Below are 24,538 nucleotides of genomic sequence, written 5' to 3'. Positions count from 1 at the left end.
TACAAAAACTGTAGTGTTGAGTAGTTGCGACAGAGATTTTGTGGCCCTAAAGCAGAAAATAATTTGGCCTCTTACAGAGAAGTTTGCTGATCTAGTATGTTAGACTGATTTGAGGGAAGTTAACTCAGAAATAAAGAGACAAATCATGAGGCTGTTGCAATAGTCCAACCAAGAGTTGTTAAAGGCTTAAATTAGATAGATTTTCCCCAAACTAGACCAAGAACGCGAAAGAGTTCAGAGGCTTGGGAGGGGAAATGAGGGCAGTGTTGGGAATGGTTTAATTCAGGGTGCCCATTGGATATTTGCATGAAGATATCTAGTGGACATTTTGTTGTATATACAGGTCTAGATCTTAGCAGAGAGGAATATATATTTACGTTTGTGTGTGTTCTGAGGAGAAAAAGTTGGAAAGGAAGGAAAAACAGGAGAGAGTAATTTTCAGAAACAAAGAGAAAGATTTTTAAAAGATTGGCCAGCAGTATTAAATGATAGAGAGGTCAGGTATAAAACACTGACAAGTATGTCTGCTTTAGTTTCAGCAGAGAAGTAGGAGGCAGAAGCGGATATCTATGGGTTGAGGAACAAAAGGAGTTAAGGAAGTACTGTAGGGCCATCTGTCAAAACTACTCTTTAAAGAAGCTTGACTACTTTAAAAAAGATAAGTGATAAAACAGTAGGTAAACTAAAGGATGATTTGGGGTTAAGGGATTTTTTTAAGGATTAAGGGAGTTGAAATTAATTATAAGATGAAGAAGGTGAGAAGGAAGGTAGGAAGGTGATCAGCATTAGTAGAGTGAAGTGTTGCTGACATGTGAGCTGGAGAGTGTAGGTGCTATCATTAGCCCTTCTTCTGAGACCAGAAAAAAGAAGATGGAAGTAAACTAGGGGGATTAAGAGAAGTTTTTGAGGGCCTGAAAGAAAAAGAAAAAACTACAAAGTTTTGTTTGCACCAATCAACATTCAGTAAGGTGGATATGGCAGAAACACAAACTATGACTTTCAGAATATTGGTATATGGTGTAACCATGGAATCTAAGCTTGGTAAATGGCTAATAAATTGGAAGAAAATGGAGTGATCCAGTGAGTCAGAAAGTAGATATGGTTGGTAATAAGAAGTTAGAACAATGATTCTCAGCCTTGGCTTCACATTAGGATACTGATGCTCACTCATCCTGTCAATAAAGATTTTGATATATTGATCTGGGATTACTGGGATTTTTAAAAGCCTTGCAGGTGATGAATATGCGGCCAAAGTTGAAGACTAGTTAAGGCAATGGTTCTCAACCTTGGCTGCACAATAGAATCACCTGAGAATCTTTTTAAAATCCTGATTTCTGGGCCTCATCCTCCGGAAATTCTGTTTCTTTGTTATGGGGTGGTGCCACAACATTAGTAACAAAGAAACAGAATTTCTGGAGGGTGAGGCCCAGAAATCAGGATTTTAAAAAGATTCCCAGGTGATTCTAATGTGCGGCCAAGATTGAGAACCACTACTGACTTAAGGGAATCAGTATGTTAGGACAGTGGTTTCTAAAGTGAGTTTTTAAGCAGTGAAACTTCTTCAAATAAATTTCACAAGGAAGCCCTGTTTGTAAAACTTTTTAAAGTAGAGCTGCAGCAGGATAGTGTCTGGGATCCTACCAACTTCTGTCCTATCCAACTCCAAAGACTCTACAAAACAAAATTAAAGGAAGGTTTGAGTTTTAAAGGCAGAGTAGTTATAAATGATTAAAACATCTAAGATGTGATCATGATAGTATTTTGAGTTGACCACAAGTTGGTAATAGTTTGTCTACCACATAATATACAAATGAAATAGTTCAGATATAATAGAGATATACTGGACAGTACAAAATATTTAGACAATAATTAATATCTCAACTTATAATTATTTTTCTAGATTTGGCATAGTAAAATAGAGTTTATTTTATCTAAAAACAAAGTTATATGAAAAAGTTAGTTGCCTTTTGCATTAAAAATGTATTTTTCAATTAAAATTGACATTCACTATTATTTTATACTAGAGGCCCGAGGAACGAAAATTCGTGCAAGAATAGGCCTTCCTTCCCCCGGTTGCCGGCACCAGCTTCCCTCTGGCACCCGGGATTTAGGCTTCCCTCCTCCAGCTGCCAGCAGGTACCTGGGACCTGGGCTAGCTTTCCCAGAGCCACCTGCAGGCGCCTGGGACCCGGCTGGCTTCCCTCCGGCCCCAGCTTTGTCAGGAAGGACGTCTGGAATGACGTCCAGAAGACATTGGTCTAATTAGCATATTACCCTTTTATTATTATAGATTAGTTTCAGGTGTACAGCATGGTGTTTAGAAAATTTTAATTTACGGAGTGATCCCCCCCAGTATTTCAAGTACCCACCTAGCACCATTCTTAGTTATTATATTATTGACTATATTCCCTATGCTGTACTTTACATCCCCATAACTGTTTTATAACTACCAGTTTGTACTTCCTAATCGCTTCACCTTTTTCACCCAGTCCCCCAACCCCCTCCACTCTGATAACTATAAATTTATTTTTATTTTCTGTTGTCTGTGAGTCTGTTTCTGTTTCTTTATTTTGTTCTTTAGAGTCCTCATATAAGTGAAATCACATGGTATTTGTTTCTCTGTCTGACTATATATATATGGTATTTGTTTCTCTGACTTATTTCACTTAGCATAATACTCTCTAGGCCCATCTATTCTGTCAGAAATTGTAAGATTTCATTCCTTTTTATTACCGTGTGTGTGTGTGTGTGTGTGTGTGTGTGTGTGTGTACACTACAGGCCCGGTGCACGAAATTCTTGCACTCGGGGCGGGGTCCCTCAGCCTGGCCTGCACCCTCTTGCAGTCCAGGAGCCCTCAGGGGATGTCCGACTGACGGCTTAGTGCTGCCTTCGAGGCAAGAGAGGCTCCCGCCACCGCCGCTTTGCTCACCAGCTGTGAGCCTAGCTTCTGGCTGTGGGAGCGCACTGACCACCAAGGGGCAGCTCCTGTGTTGAGCGTCTGCCCCCTGGTGGTCAGTGTGCATCATAGCGACCGGTTGTTCCGCTGTTCGGTTGATTTGCATATTAGCCTTTTATTATATAGGATATCTCAGCTGTTTTTATCCACTTGTCTATTGGTGGGCACAGTTTTTGCATTTTTAAAGGTGTAAAATGATGAAAGTTTGATTAAGGGCAGTATAGTGTATTTCTTAAACAGTGAAATAAATGGTTTACTATGTAAAGGGAAGTTTTATTGTATTTCACACCAAATTTACTGTACTGTTAACAACAGTCACTTTAAAGACACAAAGGTAAAAATTTAAGTAGATGAACTTTATATTGGTACCAGATACTCTGTGGAATACTATTCTAAATGTATTCAGTTATTCCCTTTGGACTTTCTTAAAGGTATCAAGGGCCAGATAAATGCAGAAGCTTTTAGGAACAGCTGTGAACTAACAGCAGGTGATTCTGTGATCTGTGGTGACTACATGCTGCATTTTGGGTTTTTTAATGTGGAGAAAATGACTAATCATTGTGCCCTTGTCTAAGGCATGCTTCATCATCTTCAAGTACTTTTTTGGCCAAAGATTTCTAAACATAAAGTGTCCCTAATAAGCTCAGTATTGGATTGAACAAGTCTGATTTCAGAACTATTGGCAGGAGTAGCTGTAATTATTAAATTTACTAAAGAATAAAGAAAGGTAGTGAAGTTGGCTTTTTGTCAAATGGCAGTAGTCTTATTAGCAAAAAGTCATCATTTGCAGAGTCGGAGTGAAAGGAGGCTCCAAAGAATTCATTCTGTCCTAATTATAGTTTCACCTATACATATTATGCAAAGCTAATATTTAAAGCATTTGCCAAAATTAACTTCCTCTGCATGTTCTATTAGAGTGCAGTGAATTGCAGCAGCTTTTTATGTCTTGTTGCTTTTGTGTGCCATAATAATCTGTAATTATGGATTTGCTGCAAATGCTGTTAGGTTTGTTTAATCTGACAATCTGAAAAGACAACCCTGAATAGACTTTTTAAATGAATGCTGGTTACACAAAGCCTTAGCAGCATTGATATCTTCATTTTGCATATTCTCACAAGGCCAGTTAGTTTAGAATTTCATTTTGAATTTCTAAATTAGAGCATTTCATACATTTTCTTTATATCTAAGCATATTTATAGAAGAGAGATATGTTCTATAGTTTATAACTCAAAAGTAAATCTAAATAAATCTATCCTCCCAATTAAAATGTTGAGAGATTTTTATCATTTTGTATTTACATATTCTAAATTTAGAGAAACTACTTAAGAAAGAAAATGCTTTTGCCTATATCTGAAATCTAAATGTATTTTTAATATGAATAATATTAATAATTATGACAGATTTATGAATAAACTCATTTATATTGCATGCCCACTAATACTTCCTTTGGGAAGAGAATCTATAGATGGACTGGTACCTGGACTTAGGTGTTTATGATTTAGGGAAAGAGCTGGCTCATTCCTACAGTTTATTTATAAGCAGGTTTTAAAAAGGAACTCATAAAACCTATGTTATTTAGAATGCTCTCAAAATTGAAGGATTTATATTATTTTGTTATATTTAACTTTGTCTATGAGTTTTCAGTTTATTTTTACAAAAAGTCTGTTATTCTTAGAGAAAAATGGGTCTTAAAGAGTTTATGTAATTGTCCATGATCACAGAGCAAGTCAGAGACATCAAGAATTCTCTATTTTCTGTGATCTATTAAATTATACTCTCTTGCTTCTGCAAAAAATGATTCTCTGCTTAAATAAAACAGGTCACACCTGGCTGATGTGGCTCAGTGTTTGAGTGTCAACCCATCCACCAAGAGGTCCCAGGTTCGATTCCTGGTCAGGGCACATGCCCAGGTTGCAGGCTCTATCCCCAGTGGAGGCCATGCAGGAGGCAGCTAATCAGTGTTTCTCTCTCTCCTTCCCTCTCTCTCTCTCTTCATTCTTGTTTCTCTAAAATCAGTAAAACGTATTTTTTTTTAAAAAATGTTAAGGCCTGGCCGGTTTCGCTCAGTGGATAGAGCGTCGGCCTGCGGACTGAAGGGTCCCAGGTTCGATTCTGGTCAAGGGCATGTGCCTTGGTTGCAGGCGCATCCCCTGTGGGGAGTGTGCAGGAGGCAGCTGGTCAATGTTTCTCTCTCATGGATGTTTCTAACTCTCTATCCTTCTCCCTTCTTCTCTGTAAAAAATCAATAAAATATACAAAAAAAATTTTAAAACAAAGGTCCATGGGTCCTAATTAGCATGTGAGGTTTACTCATCTGTAAACTTGCAAAAGGAATGCTCTCTAGAGAATTTGAATCAGAAAGATCTGTTGTTCCCATTGCCCTGGTTTAGCTAGAAACAAAGATAATTTGCTTCTGTGTTGAAAACAAATAAAAAATACATGTCACCGTTGTAAGCTTATTCAAAATAAAAAAGAAAATAAAGAACAGAAAAGTATTTTGCTACATCAAAAATTTTTAAATCTTTAATTATGTTTTATTACCATCTATATATATAAAAGCCTAAGCTACCGGCTGACCGGCCAGTAGCTATAATGCACACTGACCACCAGGGGAAAGACGCTCAACACAGGAGAAGAAACCACAGGCATGGAAACATGGAACAGACTGATGAATCTCAGAGGAAAGGGGGGAAGGAGGAAGGGAGGAGGGCGGGAAGAGAGTAACCAAAGATCTTATATGCATACTAGAAGTCCAGTGCAAAGTTTCATGCACCGGTGGGGTCCCTCGACCTGGCCTGCGCCCTCTGCAATCCAGGACTCCTCGGGGGATGTTGGACTGCTGGTTTCAGCCCAATCCCTGCAGGCCAGGCCGAGGGACCCACTGGTGCACAAATCTGTGCACCAGGCTCTAGTTTAAAATAAATTTAGTCTTATTTAAATGAGTGTTTTCAGTTGATAATGGCCATATATTTAATTATTTATGCTAAGTAATGCTTTTTGAAGTTACTGTACACAGAAAAAATGGAATTCGGTGTTTGCATATGTCAGTGATTTGCCAAAAGAAAAGGCAGTTGAACAAAAGAGAAAAAAATATGTAAGTCAGAGTTGTGGTTGGAAATAACACTGCACTGGGAAGCAAAAGACTAGTACTAATGTAAAAATCTTCTATAGAAAACAGGCATATTGCTTAACTTCTGTGAACCTATTTGTCCTCAGATAGAAAATAAGTACTGGCTAGGGTATCTGTAAGGCCCCTTATAGTGTTAATATTTATTATACTCTAAGTTGTAATTAGAGAAGAAAAAGCAAGCTACCCCCTGTTTCTCATCAGCTAGTGACATATCTTTTTACTTTGCTTATAGTCTTGAAAATGTAGAACTGAATTAAGGTTAATTATTTAGTGTTGTTCTCTAGTGTTGGATAACTGGTTTTTGAAACTAGCCATAAATATAATGGCTGGAACAGCTCAGTGTAATTGAGTTTTTAAGTAAATTGAAAAATGTTCATATGTACATCTATGTAGACGTAAAACTTGATTGATAATGGAAGAAGATTGAAATTTTGATGCTTGACAACATTTCAAAATCAACCATAGCCCAAACAAAGAAAACTGTTCTTTTATAGAGTGGAATAATGGAGATGATGTTATTAATATTAGTGGCTGGGTTGTTGCTAACTCTGCCTATACCCAGTGGTGTTCTGAATCTTTATGGCTATAGCCTTAAAAATGTAACTGTTCTCTTTTGCCTTTTTTTTTTTATTGTTATTAATCTTCACTCCTTTTTTTCCATTAATTTTTTAGAGAGAGTGGAAGGGAGGGATAGAGAGGGAAAGAAACATCAATTGGTTGCCTCTTGCACGCGCTTGAGCTGGGCCAAGGATTGAACCTGCTACCCAGGTATATGCCCTTGACCCTAAATCGAACCTGCGACCCTCCTGTGCATGGGCTCACACTCTAACCATTTGGCAACACCTGCCAGAGCTCTCTTGCCTTTTTTTATAAAGTAATCACCAGCAATGCACAAGCTAGTCTCCTTTTAAACTTATAAAATTGGTTTTATTGAGATATAATTTACATAAACTAAGATGTGTCCTTTTTTTTTTTTTAATCCTCACCTGAGAATATTTTTCCATTGATCTTTTAGAGAGAGGGAAAGACAGAGAGAAACATCGATGTAAGAGAAACACATTGATTGGTTGCCTCCTGCACGTGCCCCAACCAGGGCCCGGGCCAGGGAGGAGCCTGCAACCAAGGTACGTGTCCTTGACCAGAATCGAACCCGGGACCCTTTGGTCTTCCGGCCAATGCTCTGTCCACTGAGCCAAACTAGTTAGGGTAGATTTATCCTTTTTTCATGTAGTAATTTTACTATATATTGATTATGTTTGTGGTTACACAGTTCTATACAGTTACCAAAATTCATCACAAAGTACACTTAAAATTAAGGAATTTATTGATATAGATAATACTTTGATCAACCTATATTTATTCTAGCAGCTAGACTATAGTATTCCCAAATGATTCACTTCCAGAATATAAACAATACTCTGATCACTCTGTAAATCCAGAGACACAATCATTCTGAATCATGTCTATAACTAAGACCAGAATACTGTAAACACACACACAACCAACCAAAGTCCTCTTCCTACATAAATGATTAGTACTTATTTACCACAGGCAGCTCTCCTTCCATCTCCTAGGTAAAAAGTGTCAAGATAAACATCACTAAATTGTCCCCATTTCTTGACACCATTCATTCCAAAATTGGTTTCCACATCAACCCTCCTTAGAATGACACTAGCATTCTTGGACTAGTGGACTTTGACAAGTTATTGTCTATCTCTACTTCTTTCTTCCTCCCTTTACACCCTCTTTTTGTGTTCTCTGTCTTCTTTGTCCCCTCTCTTTTCTTTCTTTAGGTTCTGCCATTAGGCACCCTGCCTTTTCAGGCCTCATATTGCAATGTTTTTTGAGTTTTTTTCTTTTTTACTGTTTCCTATGATTTTTTTTTTAAGTTACTCACATGGATATGCTCCTTATCTATTTGCTTTCTCTAATGTGCTTAAGCAAGGGGGGAAATGCTTCTTACATACAACTAACTGCTCAGACTAGACCACAATGTGCTGAAGGATACCTTAGGAGGGAAAAAACATATGCAGGGCCATAAGATATTTTTTTCTTTAAAATAAAGCTTCCTTAGCATATACTGGCTACGCTCACTGTTTAAATTGATCACAACTCTTAAAGTTTAGTGAAAGATCACTTTTCTCTGAAACTTTTACATCATTGATAAAAGTCATAATTAAGTGAAATTTAAGGCATGCTGCAAACTGTTCTGAATCTGCTCATGAGATAAACTTATCAGTTGGATTTCATTGGCTTTCTAATCTATGTGCTAAGTGATTTCAAGTGATTTCTAATACTTTTGATCCTTCTTTTAAGGCATGATGTACATTTAAAGACTTCACTTTAAATTAAGAATCCATAAGCAAAAATTTCAAAAAGGGGCTCTTTATAAAATTAACAGCAAAACTTCACTAAAGAACAGTTTTGTTATTTGCCATCATTTCTGTAATATAACCTATATTGGAAATAATAATTACTGAAGTATTTGAGTGTGATTTTGATAATGTCCCTATTTGTTGTCTAGTGTCTCATTGCTATATGACATCCTAGGAAGCAACAGTATTCCCACTCACTTATTTTTTTTTATTCTAGTGAAAACTCAGATGCAACAAGGATTAATTTCTATAGCTGCTCGCACTGTTATTACACATCTGGTAAATCACTTGGGCCATTATCCAATGAGTGGTGGTCCTGCTATGTTAACAAGTCAGGTGTGTGAAAATCATGACAATCATTACAGTGAAAGTACTGAACTTTCTCCTGAACTCTTTGAGAGTCCAAATATCCAGTTCTTCGTGTTGAACAATACAACCTTAGTGTCCTGTATTCAGATCAGATCAGAAGAGAGTATACCTGGAGGAGGTTTATCTGCTGGTCTTGCATCAGCCAATTCAAATGTCAGAATCATAGTACGTGATCTTTCTGGAAAATATTCATGGGATTCTGCCATCCTATATGGACCACCTCCTGTAAGTGGCTTGTCAGAACCTGCATCTCTCATACTTTCATTGTCTCACCAAGAGAAGCCAGAAGAGCCGCCTAGATCTAACGAATGCTTAGAAGATATAACAATAAAAGATGGGATTTCCTGTCAGTTTAAAAGATTTAGAGAAACTGTACCAACTTGGGATACAATCAGAGATGATGAAGATGTCCTTGATGAACTTTTGCAGTATTTAGGTGTAACCAGTCCTGAGTGCTTACAGAGAACTGGAATTTCACTTAATATTCCTGCTCCACAACCTGTGTGCATTTCTGAAAAACAGGAAAATGATGTTATTAATGCTATCCTTAAGCAACATACAGAGGAAAAAGAATTTGTTGAGAAACACTTTAATGACTTAAACATGAAAGCTGTGGAGCAAGATGAACCAGCACCTCAAAAGCCTCAGTCAGCATTTTATTATTGCAGATTGCTTCTTAGTATATTGGGAATGAATTCCTGGGACAAAAGGTAAGAATAAAGCAGAAGTTTTTCTTAATTTATTTTTATACATTAGTCTTATTTATCTTTTGATCAAGCATTTTAGTCTCAGTTCTCTTCCTCACTATCTGACTTAGAAATTATAGGGCATACAATTGAAAATAATCTTATTTTTCCAACCTTCACGGAAGCTAATAGGAAAAACTTTATTCTTATTCATAACACTTCTGATACTAAATGTGGGGTTTTCCACACCATGCAGTTCCAGCACTGCCTGGAGTTAACACAGACCTGAAGACTGCCCCCACTGTGGACCACCCATACTCTGACTAACCAGCTGTAAATCGGGTTCCCACAACCCCTTCCTTGGATTCGATAATTAGCTCTAATGGCTCCAAAACATTTACTTACACTTACCAGTTTATTATAAAGGATAGTTAAAGGATACATATAGCCAGATGAAGAGGTACATAGGGTGAGGTCTGGAAGGGTCCCCTGTGTAGGAGCTTCTGTCTCTGTCGAGTTGGAGTGTGCTCGCCTCCCAGAACATTCAATGTGTTCTCCAACCTCGAAGCTCTGTGAGCCCCATAGTTAGAGATGTTTATGGAGCTTCATCATATGGCCATATTGATATTCACTCAATCTCCAGCCCTAACCCTTACTCCGAGTTAGAGCTGAAAGTTCCAACTTTTTTGTTTTGTTTTTTAATTTATCTTCATTATTGAAAGTATTACAGATATCCCATTTGTCCCCCCCATTGATCCCACTCCTGCCCCCTCCCCAGGCCTTCACCATACTATTGTCCATGGGTTATGCATATAAGTTCTTTGGTTAATCTCTTCCCACTTCCCCACCCACACCCACCCCAAGATTCATCAGTCTGTTCCATGCTTCAATGTCTCTGGATTGTGTGATCGTCAGTTTATTTTGTCATTAGATTCCATATATAAGTGAGATCCTGTGCTACTTGTCTTTCTCTGATTGGCTTATTTCACTTACCAACCTTTTAATCATGGTTACTCTTTCTGGTGACAAGGCTTCATCCTGAAGTTATCCAGGAGCCCACCAAGAGTCACCTCTTTAGAACAAAAGCTCTCCAATTACCCAGGAAATCCTAAGGGATTTAGGAACTCTGTGAAGATGTTCCTGTCACCTCCATCATCGGGAATTTACAAGGGTTTTAGGAGCTCTGTGTCAGGGACTGGGGGTAGAGCCAATATATATTTCTTCTTATTTCACAGAAGCCTCACAAATTTTTTTAGACAAATACTAATATGATCCTTTCTTGTTTCTATCAGAGGAATTAACTCAAGATTTAACATCAAATCAAGAAAAGAATCTGGATATCATTTTTTTTTTATGCATGTTGTAAAAACTTGCAATCAACACACAAAGTATTCAAGTAAGTTAGGTAGGAGTTAAATGAAAAGGCATTACATAGACTTAAATAAGAAGACCCAGATTGGAGTCACTTAAACTTGGAGGAAATAACTCCCAACTAACATAATGGTGAGGATTAAATTAGTTAATGTACGTAAAGTACTAAAATTGTACACTGTTATAAAGCGTTATTAATATACATTTAATTTTTAAATTTCTATGAAACTGAAAACTAGGAAAATAGAAGAAGCATCATTTAATTTATTGCTTCTGTTCAATTTGTAGTAGGTGGGAAGATATCGGTAGATGAATAAATCAAAGTAATTCACATGCATGTGAAGCATTGAAATGTAGTTCTACTTGCTTACTTAGTGTTTAACTTGATTTAAACCCTTCCATTTATTAGAAGGCAATATCCTCTGCCTTATGGGAAAGCCACATTATATCAGGAACAAATTTGCCTTATGGTATGTCCAAATATAGTTAATTACTACTTATATAAATGCATTCTACTCTTTTGCTATAGAATGGTCTATATTATCTCAAGAAAAATTAAAGGTCAGGAGGCTGTATTTTACCTCAGCAAGCATTGATTTTGTGATTATAATTTGTACATATAGGCCCTGGCCAGGTAGGTCAATTGGTTAGAGCACTGTTCCCATGCACCATGGTTGACAGTTTGATCCCCAGTCAGGGCACATACAGAAATCAACCAATGATTGCTTAAGTAAGTGGAACAACAAATTGATGTCTGTCTCTGTCTCTGTCTCTATTTCTCTATCTTTCTTCCCTCCCTATTTCTCCCTTCCTCTCTCTAAAAATCAATAAATATTAAAATTAAAATAAACAATTTGTAAATACAGTAATCCTCCCTTATCTGAAGTGGATAAGTTCCAAGACTCCCAGTAGATGCCTAAAATGGGATAGTGCTACATAACTACATGTATATGGAATATTTTTTCATATGTATTACATATATATGGAATATTTTTTTCATATATATATAGATATATATATACACACACACACATATACATATATAGACATACCTCTAAATAGTTTAATTTTTAACTTAGGCACAGTAAGAGATTAACAATAACTAATAATAAAATAGTACTGTAAACAAAGTTATGTGAATGTGGTTTCTCTGTCTCTGATAACCGAAGTGACTATTAAGTGACTGACAGGTAGGGTATACAATGTGGATACACTGGACAAAGGGATAATTCATGTCCCAGGCAAGATGGAGCGGGACAGTGAGATTTCATCATGCTACTCAAAAGGGCATGCAAAATTTATGAATTGTTTATTTCTATAATTTTCTATTTAATGTTTTCGTACCTCAGTTGACCACTGGTAACTGAAACCAGGATAAAGGGCAGGGGAGACTGCTGCATTTTGTACCTATAGAACATATTTGGTAAAACTTATACATACATTTTTACATGTAAAAAATACAATATAAATCAAGGAACAAAGCAAATTCCATCTATATTACACATGCTTACTTGGTAATGATTTCAATGTTGAGAATATTTTATTTCTCATGAGGAAAAAACTTTCTAACCTAATGAAACTCTTGAGAAGGAATCTACAAGTATTTTTATTTCTTTTTTTTTTTCTGGATATGAGTTTGGGAAGCTCACAGCATCTGCAAAGAAAAATGAAATAGATAATGATCCACTGATAGAAATATATGAGGGTCTGGGTAGAAATAATGACATATGTTTCTTTTTTGAAAAATTTTTTTTTTTTCATTAATTTCAAGAGAGGAAGGGAGAGGGAGAGAGAGATAGACACATCAATGATAAGAGAGAATCATTCATTGATCAGCTGCCTCCTGCATGCCTCCTACTGGGGATCAAGCCCTCAACCCAGGCATGTGCCCTTGACCAAAATCAAACCCGGGACCCTTCAGTCTATAGGCCTTATTCACAGCCAAACCAGCTCGGGCCTTACTTGTTTTTTAAGGTCTGTTCTCTTTTGTGTTAGAAGTATGGTAAGGCAAGTCAACTATGAAGAATTGCATGAGTAGAATAGAAAATATTTCTGGGACTGCCATGTCACTCACTGCAAAGGTGATGAAAATGTTTATAAATTTATCTGTTTAGGAGGAGCTTTCATCTCCTAAAGAAAAATGAAAAACTACTTAGAGAACTTAGGAACTTGGATTCAAGACAGTGGTAAGTTGTTGGAAAATCTCAAATTTATAACTGTCAACTGTCAGCTATTTCTCTGTTTGTATGAATAGTACTGTATTGCTGAGTTACAGCTTTCTGAGCAGAAACTGTATTGTATACCTTAGAAATAATAAACTTTTATATGAAAATATCAAAATGTTAGGTATATTTGAATTATTTATACCTTTTTTATGCATTTCAGAATCATCTTTTGAATTACAGAAATTTAATTGAACCTATAAATTTTTTTGTTTGTTTTCCCATACTTAGACGGCGCAAATATACCTTTTTGATTAGTCTAAGAGGCCCCAATTGAAATGACTGATGAATACAAGCTAGTACCTAACAAAAAATACTAATGGCATAAAGAAAATGGATGTAGTTGGTTTTATTGCTATAAATCTGATTTCTCTTTAAGCCCTTGGATATGCCTTTTGGTATATCCAAATACAGTTAATTGCCACTATGAACCAGGTGGTCACAATTCGATTCCCGGTCAGGGCAAATGCCCAGGTTGCAAGCTGGGTAATGTGGATTTTTATGCATAAAACCCCATTATATCATAGTTTCCTGGTGTATCTGGATAAAATTTAATGGGAAACCAGTACTAGAAGCAACAAAATATTACTTAACTGAAATTCTCATAGGGTTAATCCATGTATATGTGCTACTTTCCTTTCTAGATTCATAAAAATGAAATTTTTGGATAGGTGCTTTTGGGCAATATAACTAGAAATTCATTAATAAAGCGGCATTTTGGATATCATCATTATTAAGAATAATTGTATTTTTTTTAAAGTATATTTTTATTGATTTCAGAGAGGAAGGGATAGGGAGAGAGAGATAGAAACATCAATGATGAGAGAGAATCATGGATGGGCTGCCCCCTGCACGCCCCACACTGGGGATCAAGCCTGCAACCCGGGCATGTGCCCCGACCGGGAATCGAACTCTGACCTCCTGGTTCCTAGGTTGACGCTCAACCACTGAGCCAGGCTGGCTGGGCAAATACCTGTATTTCTTAGATCTAAAATTTACAACCTCCTTAACATCCACATTTCTCACTCTCACATTTTAACTCAACTTGGGTTTTATACTTTCATATCTCCAGTTTTTTACTTTTACTTTTCCCACAATAAATATGCCCATCCACCTCTGATTCCACTTGTCTTTCTGTCTAGCAAACTCACACACTGTCACCTACTTTTAAAATGCCATATTTAAGACCCTAAAAACTGTTCTATATTTGACTTTATATATATGGCAGTAATCAATTCTATAATCAGAATCTTTTTTTTTTTATTGATTTCAGAGAGGAAGGTAGAGGTAGACAGAGCTAGAAACATCAATGATGAGAGAGAATCATTGATTGGCGAACTCCTGCACACTCCTACTGGAGATCCAGCCTGCAACTTGGGCATGTGTCCTGACCAGGAATCTAATTGTGACCTCCTGGTTCATAGGTCTACATTCAACCACTGAGCCACACTGGCCGAGCCAGAATCATTTTTAATATGTATTTTCTCTACTCCAAGGCAGCAGTACATTACTAGAGAAAATTATCAAACCAGTGTGATATAAAGCCTTACTGTAGATTAATACTTCTTTACTTCAACAGTCTTCCCAACTGTTTGTCAAATTTCTTATTCCTGTTCACTCAAAACCTTCCTTATTGTCAAAAGGTCTCTTTATTCTAACTTCACTAAGAATTCAGTTCAAATGTTTGACCTCCTGTATGAAAGAACAGTGTGCTAGAACAGCAGTTCTTAACCTTTAGTCTTCCTCCACACATTCACATTTGACACACAGTGTCATTAATTAAACCCAGTGATTTCTGACAGTTGGGGAACTAGTTTGAAACAAGCCATCCACCATGCCATCACTACATATATTACAGGAATGCAACTTGAATAGGATCATTCAGGTCTTTCCCACATCAAACACTCTGCCTTACATCTGTGTCTCTTTAAAATTTCTATGTTGAACCATCTTCTCTTCTCTTTCAGTTTCAGAAAAGCCTCCCCGCCCCCCATCTATACTTTTCCTTCTCACCTTCTCTGCCTGCTCTGGATCTTCAAAAAGTTATCTCTTTTTTATCTTGATTTTCTACTTACTCCTCTTACCATATGCATGTTTGTAATCTGCCGTTAAAGAAAACAAAACTTCCCTGTTACTATCCTTCCAAGTTATAGTCTATCTCTTCATGCCTATTACTACCAGATTTATGGAATAGTATAATCTTTATTCGTTTCCTTAATTCCTAACTGATAGGTGCTTGTTTAAAAAACTTTCCTTAGAATGATCTTTTTAAAATAATGTTTCATTTCTTTGGCTATTATAAAACAAAAATAAACCATATATTTATAAAACTATTGTTAACAATTGCTTATGTATTTTTATTATTTCTTTTTTGATAGACATATACTTACAATTTTTTTTATTTTACAAAACTGGAGTCAGTAATATATAGTAAGTTATCTTTTTTAAAATTTATATTATATTGTAAACATTTTTCTCAGCCATTTTGATATTCTTCAAAAAAATTTTTTTATGATGCTCAGTTATTGGACATTTAATTTTTTTAAAATGTCTTACCCTATAGTAGATTTCTAGAAATATAATTATTAAGCCAAAGCATACTAATTTCTAGTGTTACCAACATTGTATAAGAATACCTATATAACTTCAACCTCACCATATATGTAAAATTATATGGTATTTGTCTTTCTCTGACTTACTGCACTTAGGTCCATATATGCTGTTGCATATGGTAAGATTTTATTCTTTTTTTATGGCTAAGTAATATTCCATTGTATATATGTACCACATATTTATTCAATCATCTGTTGATGGGACCTTGGGCTGCTTCCAAATCTTGGCTCTTGTAAATAACACTGCAATGAACATGGGGGTGCATATTCCTTCGAATTACTGTTTTGGGTTTCTTCAATTACATACCCAGAAATGGAATCACTGGGTCATAAGGCAGTTTCATTTTTTATTTTGGGAACCTCCACACTGTTTTTCATAGTGGCTACACCAATCTGCAATCCCATCAACAATACATGAGGGTTCCTTTTCTCCGCATCCTCACCAACACTTGTTTGTTGATTTCTTGATGATTGCAGATATTTTGCCAACCTTGCATGCCAGGAATAAATCTCACTTGACCATGGTATATCACCTTTTTAATGTATTGTTGAATTTGATTTGTTGATATTTTTTTGTGGATTTTTGGATTTATGTTCATCCGAGATAATGACCTATAATTTTCTTTCTTTGTAGTGTCTTTATCTGGTTTTAGAATCAGGATAATGTTTGCTTCAGAAAAGGAGCTTGGGACCTTCCTACTCTTGAATTTTTTTGAATAGTTTGAATAGGTATTAGTTCTTTGAATGTTTGGTAAAATTCTCCTGTGAAGCCATCTGATCCAGGATTTTTCTTTATTGGGAGTTACTTGATTACTGCTTCAATTTTGTTGGTTGGAATTTGTCTCTTCAGATTTTCTAGTTTTTCTTGATTCAGCCTTGCTTCAAGGAATTTATCTATTCCAGATTGTCCAATTAGTTGGTATATAATTAATAGTATTTTCTTATAATCCTGTGTATTTCTGTGGTGTCAGTTGTTACTTCTCCTCTCTCATTTCTCATTTTATTTACTTGGGTCCTCTGTTTTTCTTGATGTGTCTGGTTAAAGGTTTATCCATCTTGTTTATCTTTTCAAAGAACCATCCTCTGGTTTTATTGATCTTTTACATTGTTTTTATTTGTTTTAGACTCTATGTTATTTATTTCCACTCTGATCTTTACTATTTCCTTCCTTCTCACTTTGGACTTTGTTGTTCTCTTTCTGATTCCTTTAGGTGGAAGTTTAGATTGTTTATTTGAGATTTTTCTTGTTTCTTGAGGTAAGCCAGTATTGCTATTTTCTTCTTAGGACTTCTTTTGATGTGTCCCACAGATTTTAGGCTGTTGTGTTCTCATTTTCATTAGTGTCAAAGTATCTTGATTTTTCCCGCCTTGATCTCATTGTTAACTCATTCATTGTTTAATGACATATTATTTACTATTAATGTCTTTGTGGGTTTTTCAGTTTTTTCTTGTGATTGATTTCTAGTTTCATCCCATTATGGTAATATGTGTGTGTATGTGTGTGTGTGTGTATGTATGTATATATATATATATATATATATATATATATATATATATATATTTGATATGATTTCAGTCTCTTAAATTTATTGACTTGTTTTATGTACTAACATGTGGTCCATCCTAGAAAATGTTCCATCTGCACTTGAAAAATGTATATTTCACTGCTTTGGGGTGAAATGCTCTGAAGATATCAATTAAATCCACCTCATCTGGTGCGTCATTTAAGGCCACCATTTCCTTATTTATTTTCTGTCTGGGAGATCTATCCATTGATGTCATTAGAGTATTAAAATCCCCTATGGCCGTATTACTGTTGATCAATCCTTTTATGCCCATCAAGATTTGCTTTACATATTTTGGCACTCCTTTGTTGGGCACATAAATGTTTATATACCCCTTATGGATTGCTCCCTTTATCATTATGTAGTGTCCTTCTTTGTCTCTTAATTTAGCCTTTGTTTTAAAGTCTATTTTGTCAGATATAAGTATTGCTACCCCAGCTTTTTTTTCCTTTCCATTTGCATGAAATATCTTTTTCCATCCCTTTTAGTCTGTGTGTATCTTTTGTTCTGACATAGGTCTCTTGTAAATAGCTTATATATGGGTCTTGCTTTCTTACTCATTCTTCTATGTCTTTTGATTGGAGAATTTAAGCCATTTACATTTAAAGTAATTATTGATAGTTTCATATTTATTCCCATTTTATTCTTTATAATTATGTTCTTCCCCCCCCCCCCCCCCCTTTTTTCTTCTTATAGAAGTTCCATTAGCATTTCATGTAATACTGGTTTGGTGGTGATGAATTCTTTTAGCCTTTTCTTGTCTGGCAAACTTTTTATTTCTCCTTCAATTTTAAATGATAGTTGTACTGGGTAGAGTAATCTTGGTTTTAGGTCCTTGATTTTAATCATTTTGAATATTTTGTGCCAATCTTATTTGGCCTACAAAGTTTCTGTTGAGAAGTCAGCTGGCAGTCTTATGGGAGTTCCCTTGTAGGTAACTGTCTTTCTCTTCCAGCTTTTAAGATTCTCTCTTTGTCTTTAACCTTTGCTATTTTAATTATGATGTGACTTGGTATGGACCTTTTCAGGTTCATCTTGTTTGGGATTCTTTGTGCTTCCTGGACTTGTATATCTATTTTCTTCACCAGGTTAGGGAAGTTTTCAGTCACTATTTTTTCAAATAGGTTCTCAATTGCTTGCTCTCTCTCTTCTCTGGTACCCCTATGATGTGAATGTTGCTACATTTCATATTGTCCTAGAGGTCCCTTAAATTATCCTCATTTTTTAAAATTCTTTTTTTTTTCCTGTTGTGACTGGGTGTTTTCTGCTACCTGGTTTTCCAAATTGCTGATTAGATTATTTTTTATTCCTTCTAATAGGTACTTGTTTATTCCTTCTGGTACATTCTTCATTTGAGATGTTGTATTCTTCATTTCTGACTTCTTTAAATGGTTTCTATGTCATTTTTATGCTTATTATCTCTCTTTTTAAGTTCTCACTGTGTTCATCCATTCTTCCCCTAAGTTCCTTGAGCATTCTTATAACCATTGTTTTGAACTCTGTATCTGATAGATTGCTTTTCTCCATTTTCATTGAGTTCATTTTCTCCTATTCTTTCATTAGAGGCATGATTCTTTGTCTCCCCATTTTGGCTGTCTCTCTGTGTTTGTTTCTGTGTATGAGGTAGATCTACTCTATCTTCGTCTTGGTATGGTGGTCATATGTAGTGGGTGTCCTTTGGGACTCAGTAGTGCATTGCCCCTGATCACCTGAGCTAGGTGCTCCAAGATTGTCCTTTGTGTGGGTTATATGTTCCATTCTGTTGTAATTGACTCTTCTTTGTTGTTGTTGTTTGTTAATCCTTACCCGAGGATATTTTTCCATTGATTTTTAGAGAGAGTGAAAAGGAGGGGGAGAGACACAGAGAGAGAAACATTGATGTTTGAGAGTGATACATTGATTGGTTGCCTTCCGCATACACCCATACCAGGGCCCGGGATCGTGCCTGCAACCAAAGTACATGCCCTTGACCAGAATCAAACCTGGGACTCTTCAATCTGAGGGCCAGTGCTCTATCCACTGAGCCAAACCAGCTAGAGTGGTTGCAATTGAGTCTTAATTTATCTTGGCCCATCTGTGGGTGTGATCGACCCTCAGGCTGACTTTTCAGAGCCTAATCCCATGAAGTGGACTTTGCCCCAGCAGAGCCTGGTGATTGGCAGGATGGCTCTACATGGAATCAGGAGGGTTGGGCTAGTGCAGCCGTGGGCAAAATAGGGCCCGCGGGCCGGATCCGCCCGTTTGAAATGAATAAAACTAAAAAAAAAAAAAAAAGACCGTACCCTTTAATGTAATGATGTTTACTTTGAATTTATATTAGTTCACACAAACACTCCATCCATGCTTTTGTTCCGGCCCTCCGGTCCAGTTTAAGAACCCATTGTGGCCCTCGAGTCAAAAAGTTTGCCCACCCCTGGGCTAGTGCATCTCCCCAAACTATGCTGTATCTAGGCTGGGCTCATCCCAGGTGAGATAGCGTCTAACTCAGTACAGTGACATTGGCAGCTGTCCCTCTATTCCTCTCCCTAAAGCCATATAACCAAATTTTTCCCGGTATGACTCCAGTCTACTCTGAGTTGCCATCCCTCATTGGAGCCCAGGGTGAGTGTCTCCCATCAAGATCGTGTATGCTGGCCCTTTAAGAGGGCACCTGGGTTTTTAGCAGTATCCTGTCTCACCCTCATGGATGGATTCCCTGCTGATTTTCACAGTCAGGTGCCCTGTGGGCTCCTCTTCTGGCACTGGAGCATCTACACTTCCTACCACTTTTGATGGGTTTCTTCTGTATATCCTCTTATAAGACTTCTGTTCAGCTAGTGATTAGTTAGTTACTCAGTTTGATTGCTCTATAATTTAGATGTAATTCTGATTTGGTCTTGGGAGGAAATAAGTGTAACTTCTACCTGCTCCTCTGCCATCTTAGATCCCTCTTAGGATTTGTTTAATTGTGTGGTCATTTTCTGCAAATAATTTCCTTCCTAAACATCATGCATGTTTTGCTTATATCCTGTCTTATTTCACTGACCAGAAATTGCACTAGTGTTACATAGTTATAGTAAGAATGGATATCTTTGGTTGCTGGTTTAAAATAGGTACTTTTTTTTTTTTTTTATCATGCTAAGGAAATAGCCTGTTTTCTGGAAGTTTTTATAATGAAAGGTTGTTAAATGTTACCAGAATTTTTTTCAGCATTGGTTCAGATTTTCATATAGTGTTGCTTTCTTGACTAATTGATGGATATTGTATTTCAATATCACTAGATTACTGATATTAAATAATTATTACATTCTTGGGATGAACTCTGCTAGGTCTTTTGACTTCCTGTTGTATTAAATTTACTAGAATTTTATTTTGAATTAGGGCATATAATCTATCTGTTAGCATATTCTATAGTTAGTTTTTTGTTTGTCCTTATTAGATTCTTAAAATTAAAGTTATAGCCAGTTTTATAAAGTATTATCTGTTCTTTGAAAATTTGGAAGAATAAGTAAAATTTCTAATTCTTTTAGTTTGCTTTTATTATTATTATTATTATTACTAGCCTCCTCAGGTTTTATTTTAGGTCTTGGGTCAATTTTAGTAGTTTTGTTTTTTACAAAAATCCAATTCATTGAGACTTTCAAAATAAATACTCCTAGAAATTCATATGTGGTGCTATAATTTTGTTACATTTCTTTTCTTATTTTAGGTTTGGGGGTGGGTGGTTTTATTTATTTATTTATTTATTTATTGCTTTTTCATTTTAAGAACAAATTAATTTATTTATGTATTCTCATATCATCCCTTCAGAGTTTTCTCCCCAGCTTTGTTGCAATATAATTGACATATAATATTATATAAGTTTAAATGTAATGACTTATACATGTATATATTGTCAAATGATTGCCATAAAAAAGTTAGTAAGCTTCTGTATCACCTTACACAGGTGCAATTTTTTTGTGTAGTGAGAACTTTCGAAATCTGCTGTTAATAATTTTCAAATATACTGTATTGTTAACTATAGTAATCATGCTGTACATTACATTCTCATAACTTATTTGTCTTGTAACTGGAACTTTGTACCCTTTACCACCTTCACCCATTTTGCCCACCCCCAACCTCTGCCCCTGGAAGCCACCATTCTGTCTTGGTTTCTATGAGTTTAGTTTTTTTTTAGATTCCATATATAAATGAGGGCATTCATACGTATTTTTCTTTCACTGTGTTATTTCACTTAATGTAATGCTCTCAAGTTTCATTTAAGTTAACAAATGAAGGGATTTCCTTCTTTCTTATGGCTGAATTCATAGGTATAAGTATAGATTAGATATAAATATAGATAACTTTTTCTCAATTTCTTGGTCCATCCATGGACACTTAGGTTGTTTCCTTGTCTTGACTATTATAAATAACTAGTGACCTGGTGAACAGATTCTTGCACATTGAAAGAAAATGAATTAAAAGATTTGCACAGTAATTACGTTACTGCAAAAAATTACATGTCAAAATAGTATATATAATATAGTGTTATAAAATTAAAACACGCGTGTGATTGGCACCAGTGAGAGCTTTATATGTATCACGCATGCGCGAGTCAACGTTTATTTTTAAACTAGAGGCCCGGTGCACGAAATTCGTGCACTGGGGATGGGTGGGGGGTCCCTTAGCCCAGCATGTGCCCTCTTGCAGTCCGGGACCCCTCCCTTGTTACTGCCCAGCTGCTTGCTGCTTCCTACCACTTGGCTTGCTGCTCCTTAGTGCTGCCACAAAGGCCTTGGGTCTGCTGGGTGCCGGGCCTGCGGGTTTGTGTCTCTGATACCCCCAGCAGCCCCAGCACCAAGGTGGCCGGCCTTGGAGCTGCTGGGTACAGGCCACCTGTTGCGTGTTTGTGTCTTCTATCAGGCCCCCAGCAGCCCCAGCACCACCTAAATAACTTAAGGGAAACTTTATTTAGTCTTCTTTTAAAAGCAATCTAGTTTAAAAATGAGTTGCAGTTAAGACAGAACAAAGAACATGGTACCTAAGAGTGAGATAGACTGACAGAGGAGAGGCTGGGCACTGGTCAGGGGCTTACATGCCAACTGTTCTCCACCTGGGAAATGATGTAAAATCGGTTTCTTTAGTTTTCTGCTTAATCGTCTTCTCCAGCACTGAGGTCAGAGGAGCTGCCTTCCAGCCCATAGGCTGCTTATCAGAGTCAAAAATTTCGCCATAGGCCTCTGCCTAGGACAGGACCTCTGCACCCCCAGGGTGCATAAACACACAGGGCTTCCATCAGGCTCCGCTGATCCCGGGGCTGGGAGGCCTCTCGGCTCCGCTGATCCAGGCGGGAGGCCTCTCGGCTCCGCTGATATCGGGAGGCCTCTCGGCTCGGCTGATCCAGGGGCCGGGAGGCCTCTCGGCTCCGCTGATCCCCGGGCTGGGAAGCCTCTCGGCTCCGCTGATCCAGGCGGCCGGGAGGCCTCTCGGTTCCGCTGATCCAGGCGGCCGGGAATCCTCTCGGCTCCGCTGATCCCCGGGCCGGGAGGCCTCTCGGCTCCGCTGATCCCCGGGCCGGGAGGCCTCTCAGCTCCACTGATCCCCGGGTCAGGAGGCCTCTCGGCTCTGCTGATATCCGGGCAGGGAGGCCTCTCGGCTCCACTGATCCAGGCGGCCTGGAGGCCTCTCGGCTCCGCTGATCCCCGGGCTGGGAGGCCTCTCTGCTCTGCGGCTTCAGGGCTGTTTGGCTTCACTCTACCGCTTGGAGCCTGAGTTTGCAGATTAACCGCCATCTTTTAGCTTCTACTTGAAACATTGTATCTTTTGGAGCTGTTGCTTCAGGAGCTCAGAGCCCCGAAGCTGCAGGCGGGAACCTTGGTTTTCTCTATCGCTGGGGCAGCCAAGCATCCTGTTCTCAGCTGCCTGGCTGCCCGCCGCCATCTTGGCTGACAGTTAATTTGCATATACTCACTGATTAGCCAGTGAAAAGGGTAGCGGTCGTACGCCAATTACCATGTTTCTCTTTTATTAGTGTAGATTGCCAGTGTGCATCATATGTACCGGCTAGACCAGTGGTCGGCAAACCACGGCTCGCGAGCCACATGCGGCTCTTTGGCCCCTTGAGTGTGGCTCTTCCACAGAATACCATGTGCGGGCGTGCACGTATAGTGCGATTGAAACTTCGTGGCCCATACACAGAAGTCGGTTTTCGGCCTGGGCAAGTCTATTTTGAAGAAATGGCGTTAGAAGAAGTGGGGGGTGTCGGTCAGTCGGGCGACGGGGACGTGGTGCATGTGGGCCCCGGGATATGCAGCGCGGGGGAGGTGTGCGCGATTCATGCAGGAATTGAGTGAGCCAGTCAGCAATATCATTGTGCAGTGGTTAGTGCTAGTTGCGTCCGCAAATCGCACGCAGGTGACAAAAGTACCTACTCGAAGCATAAAGTTACCTATGTTTTTCCAACCAGCTGCAAATCCTACAGGTATTTTTGTCATCAATTTAAGAATTGTAATTATTTTGTGTTGGTGGCTTTATTATTATTTTAGCAAAGGCCAGCTTAGGCATAACCTAATCAATAACAATGTACCTACCTATATAGTTTAAGTTTAAAAAATCTGGCTCTCAAAAGAAATTTCAATCGTTGTACTGTTGATATTTGGCTCTGTTGACTAATGAGTTTGCCGACCACTGGGCTAGACGGTCAGTCACTTAGCCTTTCATATATATAGATGTTACAGTGCACATGAGGTATAGATATATCTTTGATACAGGGATTTTGTTTCCTTTGGCTATGTAGCCAGAAGTGGGATTGCTGGATCATATTATAGTTATATTTTTAATTTCTTGAGGAACCTCCATACTGTTTCATAGTGGCTACACCAAAATGCATTCTCACCAACAGTATCTAAATATTCCCATTTCTCTACATCCTTGCCAACACTTTTTATCTCTTGTCTTTTTGATACTAGTCATTCTAATAGGTGTGATATCTCCTTGTCATTTTGATTTGCATTTCCCTGATGATTAAGATTGTTGAGCACCTTTTCCTGTACTAGTTGGTTATGTGAATATCTTCTTTGGGAAAATGTCTATTTAGGTCCTTTATCCATTTTTAATTGGGTGATTTGTTTTATTGCATTTGAGGCATATAAATTTCTTATGTATTTTGCTTACTAACCCCTTATCAGATATGTAGTTTATAAATATTTTATTCTGTTCCATATGTTTACTTTTCATTTTGTTTATCATTTCTTTTGCCTGCTGTGTAGAAGCTTTTTACTTTGTAGTCCCACT

The 24,538-nt window shown here is 37.5% G+C and overlaps 1 protein-coding gene across 9 annotated transcripts in view; it reads left to right on the top strand.

Moving 5' to 3' along the window:
• Positions 1–24,538, top strand: part of RALGAPA1 (Ral GTPase activating protein catalytic subunit alpha 1) — a 283,623-nt gene that overhangs the window by 188,003 nt on the left and 71,082 nt on the right. For all 9 annotated transcript variants that reach the window (XM_070428039.1, XM_070428075.1, XM_070428057.1 and 6 more), the window contains 2 exons: positions 8,680–9,541; positions 13,003–13,074. In XM_070428039.1, the coding sequence (XP_070284140.1) occupies positions 8,680–9,541; positions 13,003–13,074 (934 nt within the window). The remainder of the gene's footprint in view (positions 1–8,679; positions 9,542–13,002; positions 13,075–24,538) is intronic.

Source organism: Myotis yumanensis, unplaced genomic scaffold (assembly GCF_028538775.1).
Source record: "Myotis yumanensis isolate MYYU_CA2020_CCGP unplaced genomic scaffold, mMyoYum1.0.hap1 SCAF_1, whole genome shotgun sequence".
NCBI lineage: Eukaryota > Metazoa > Chordata > Mammalia > Chiroptera > Vespertilionidae > Myotis > Myotis yumanensis.
Note: the sequence above shows the minus strand (reverse complement) of the source record. Positions and strands in the feature narration are given on the sequence as shown.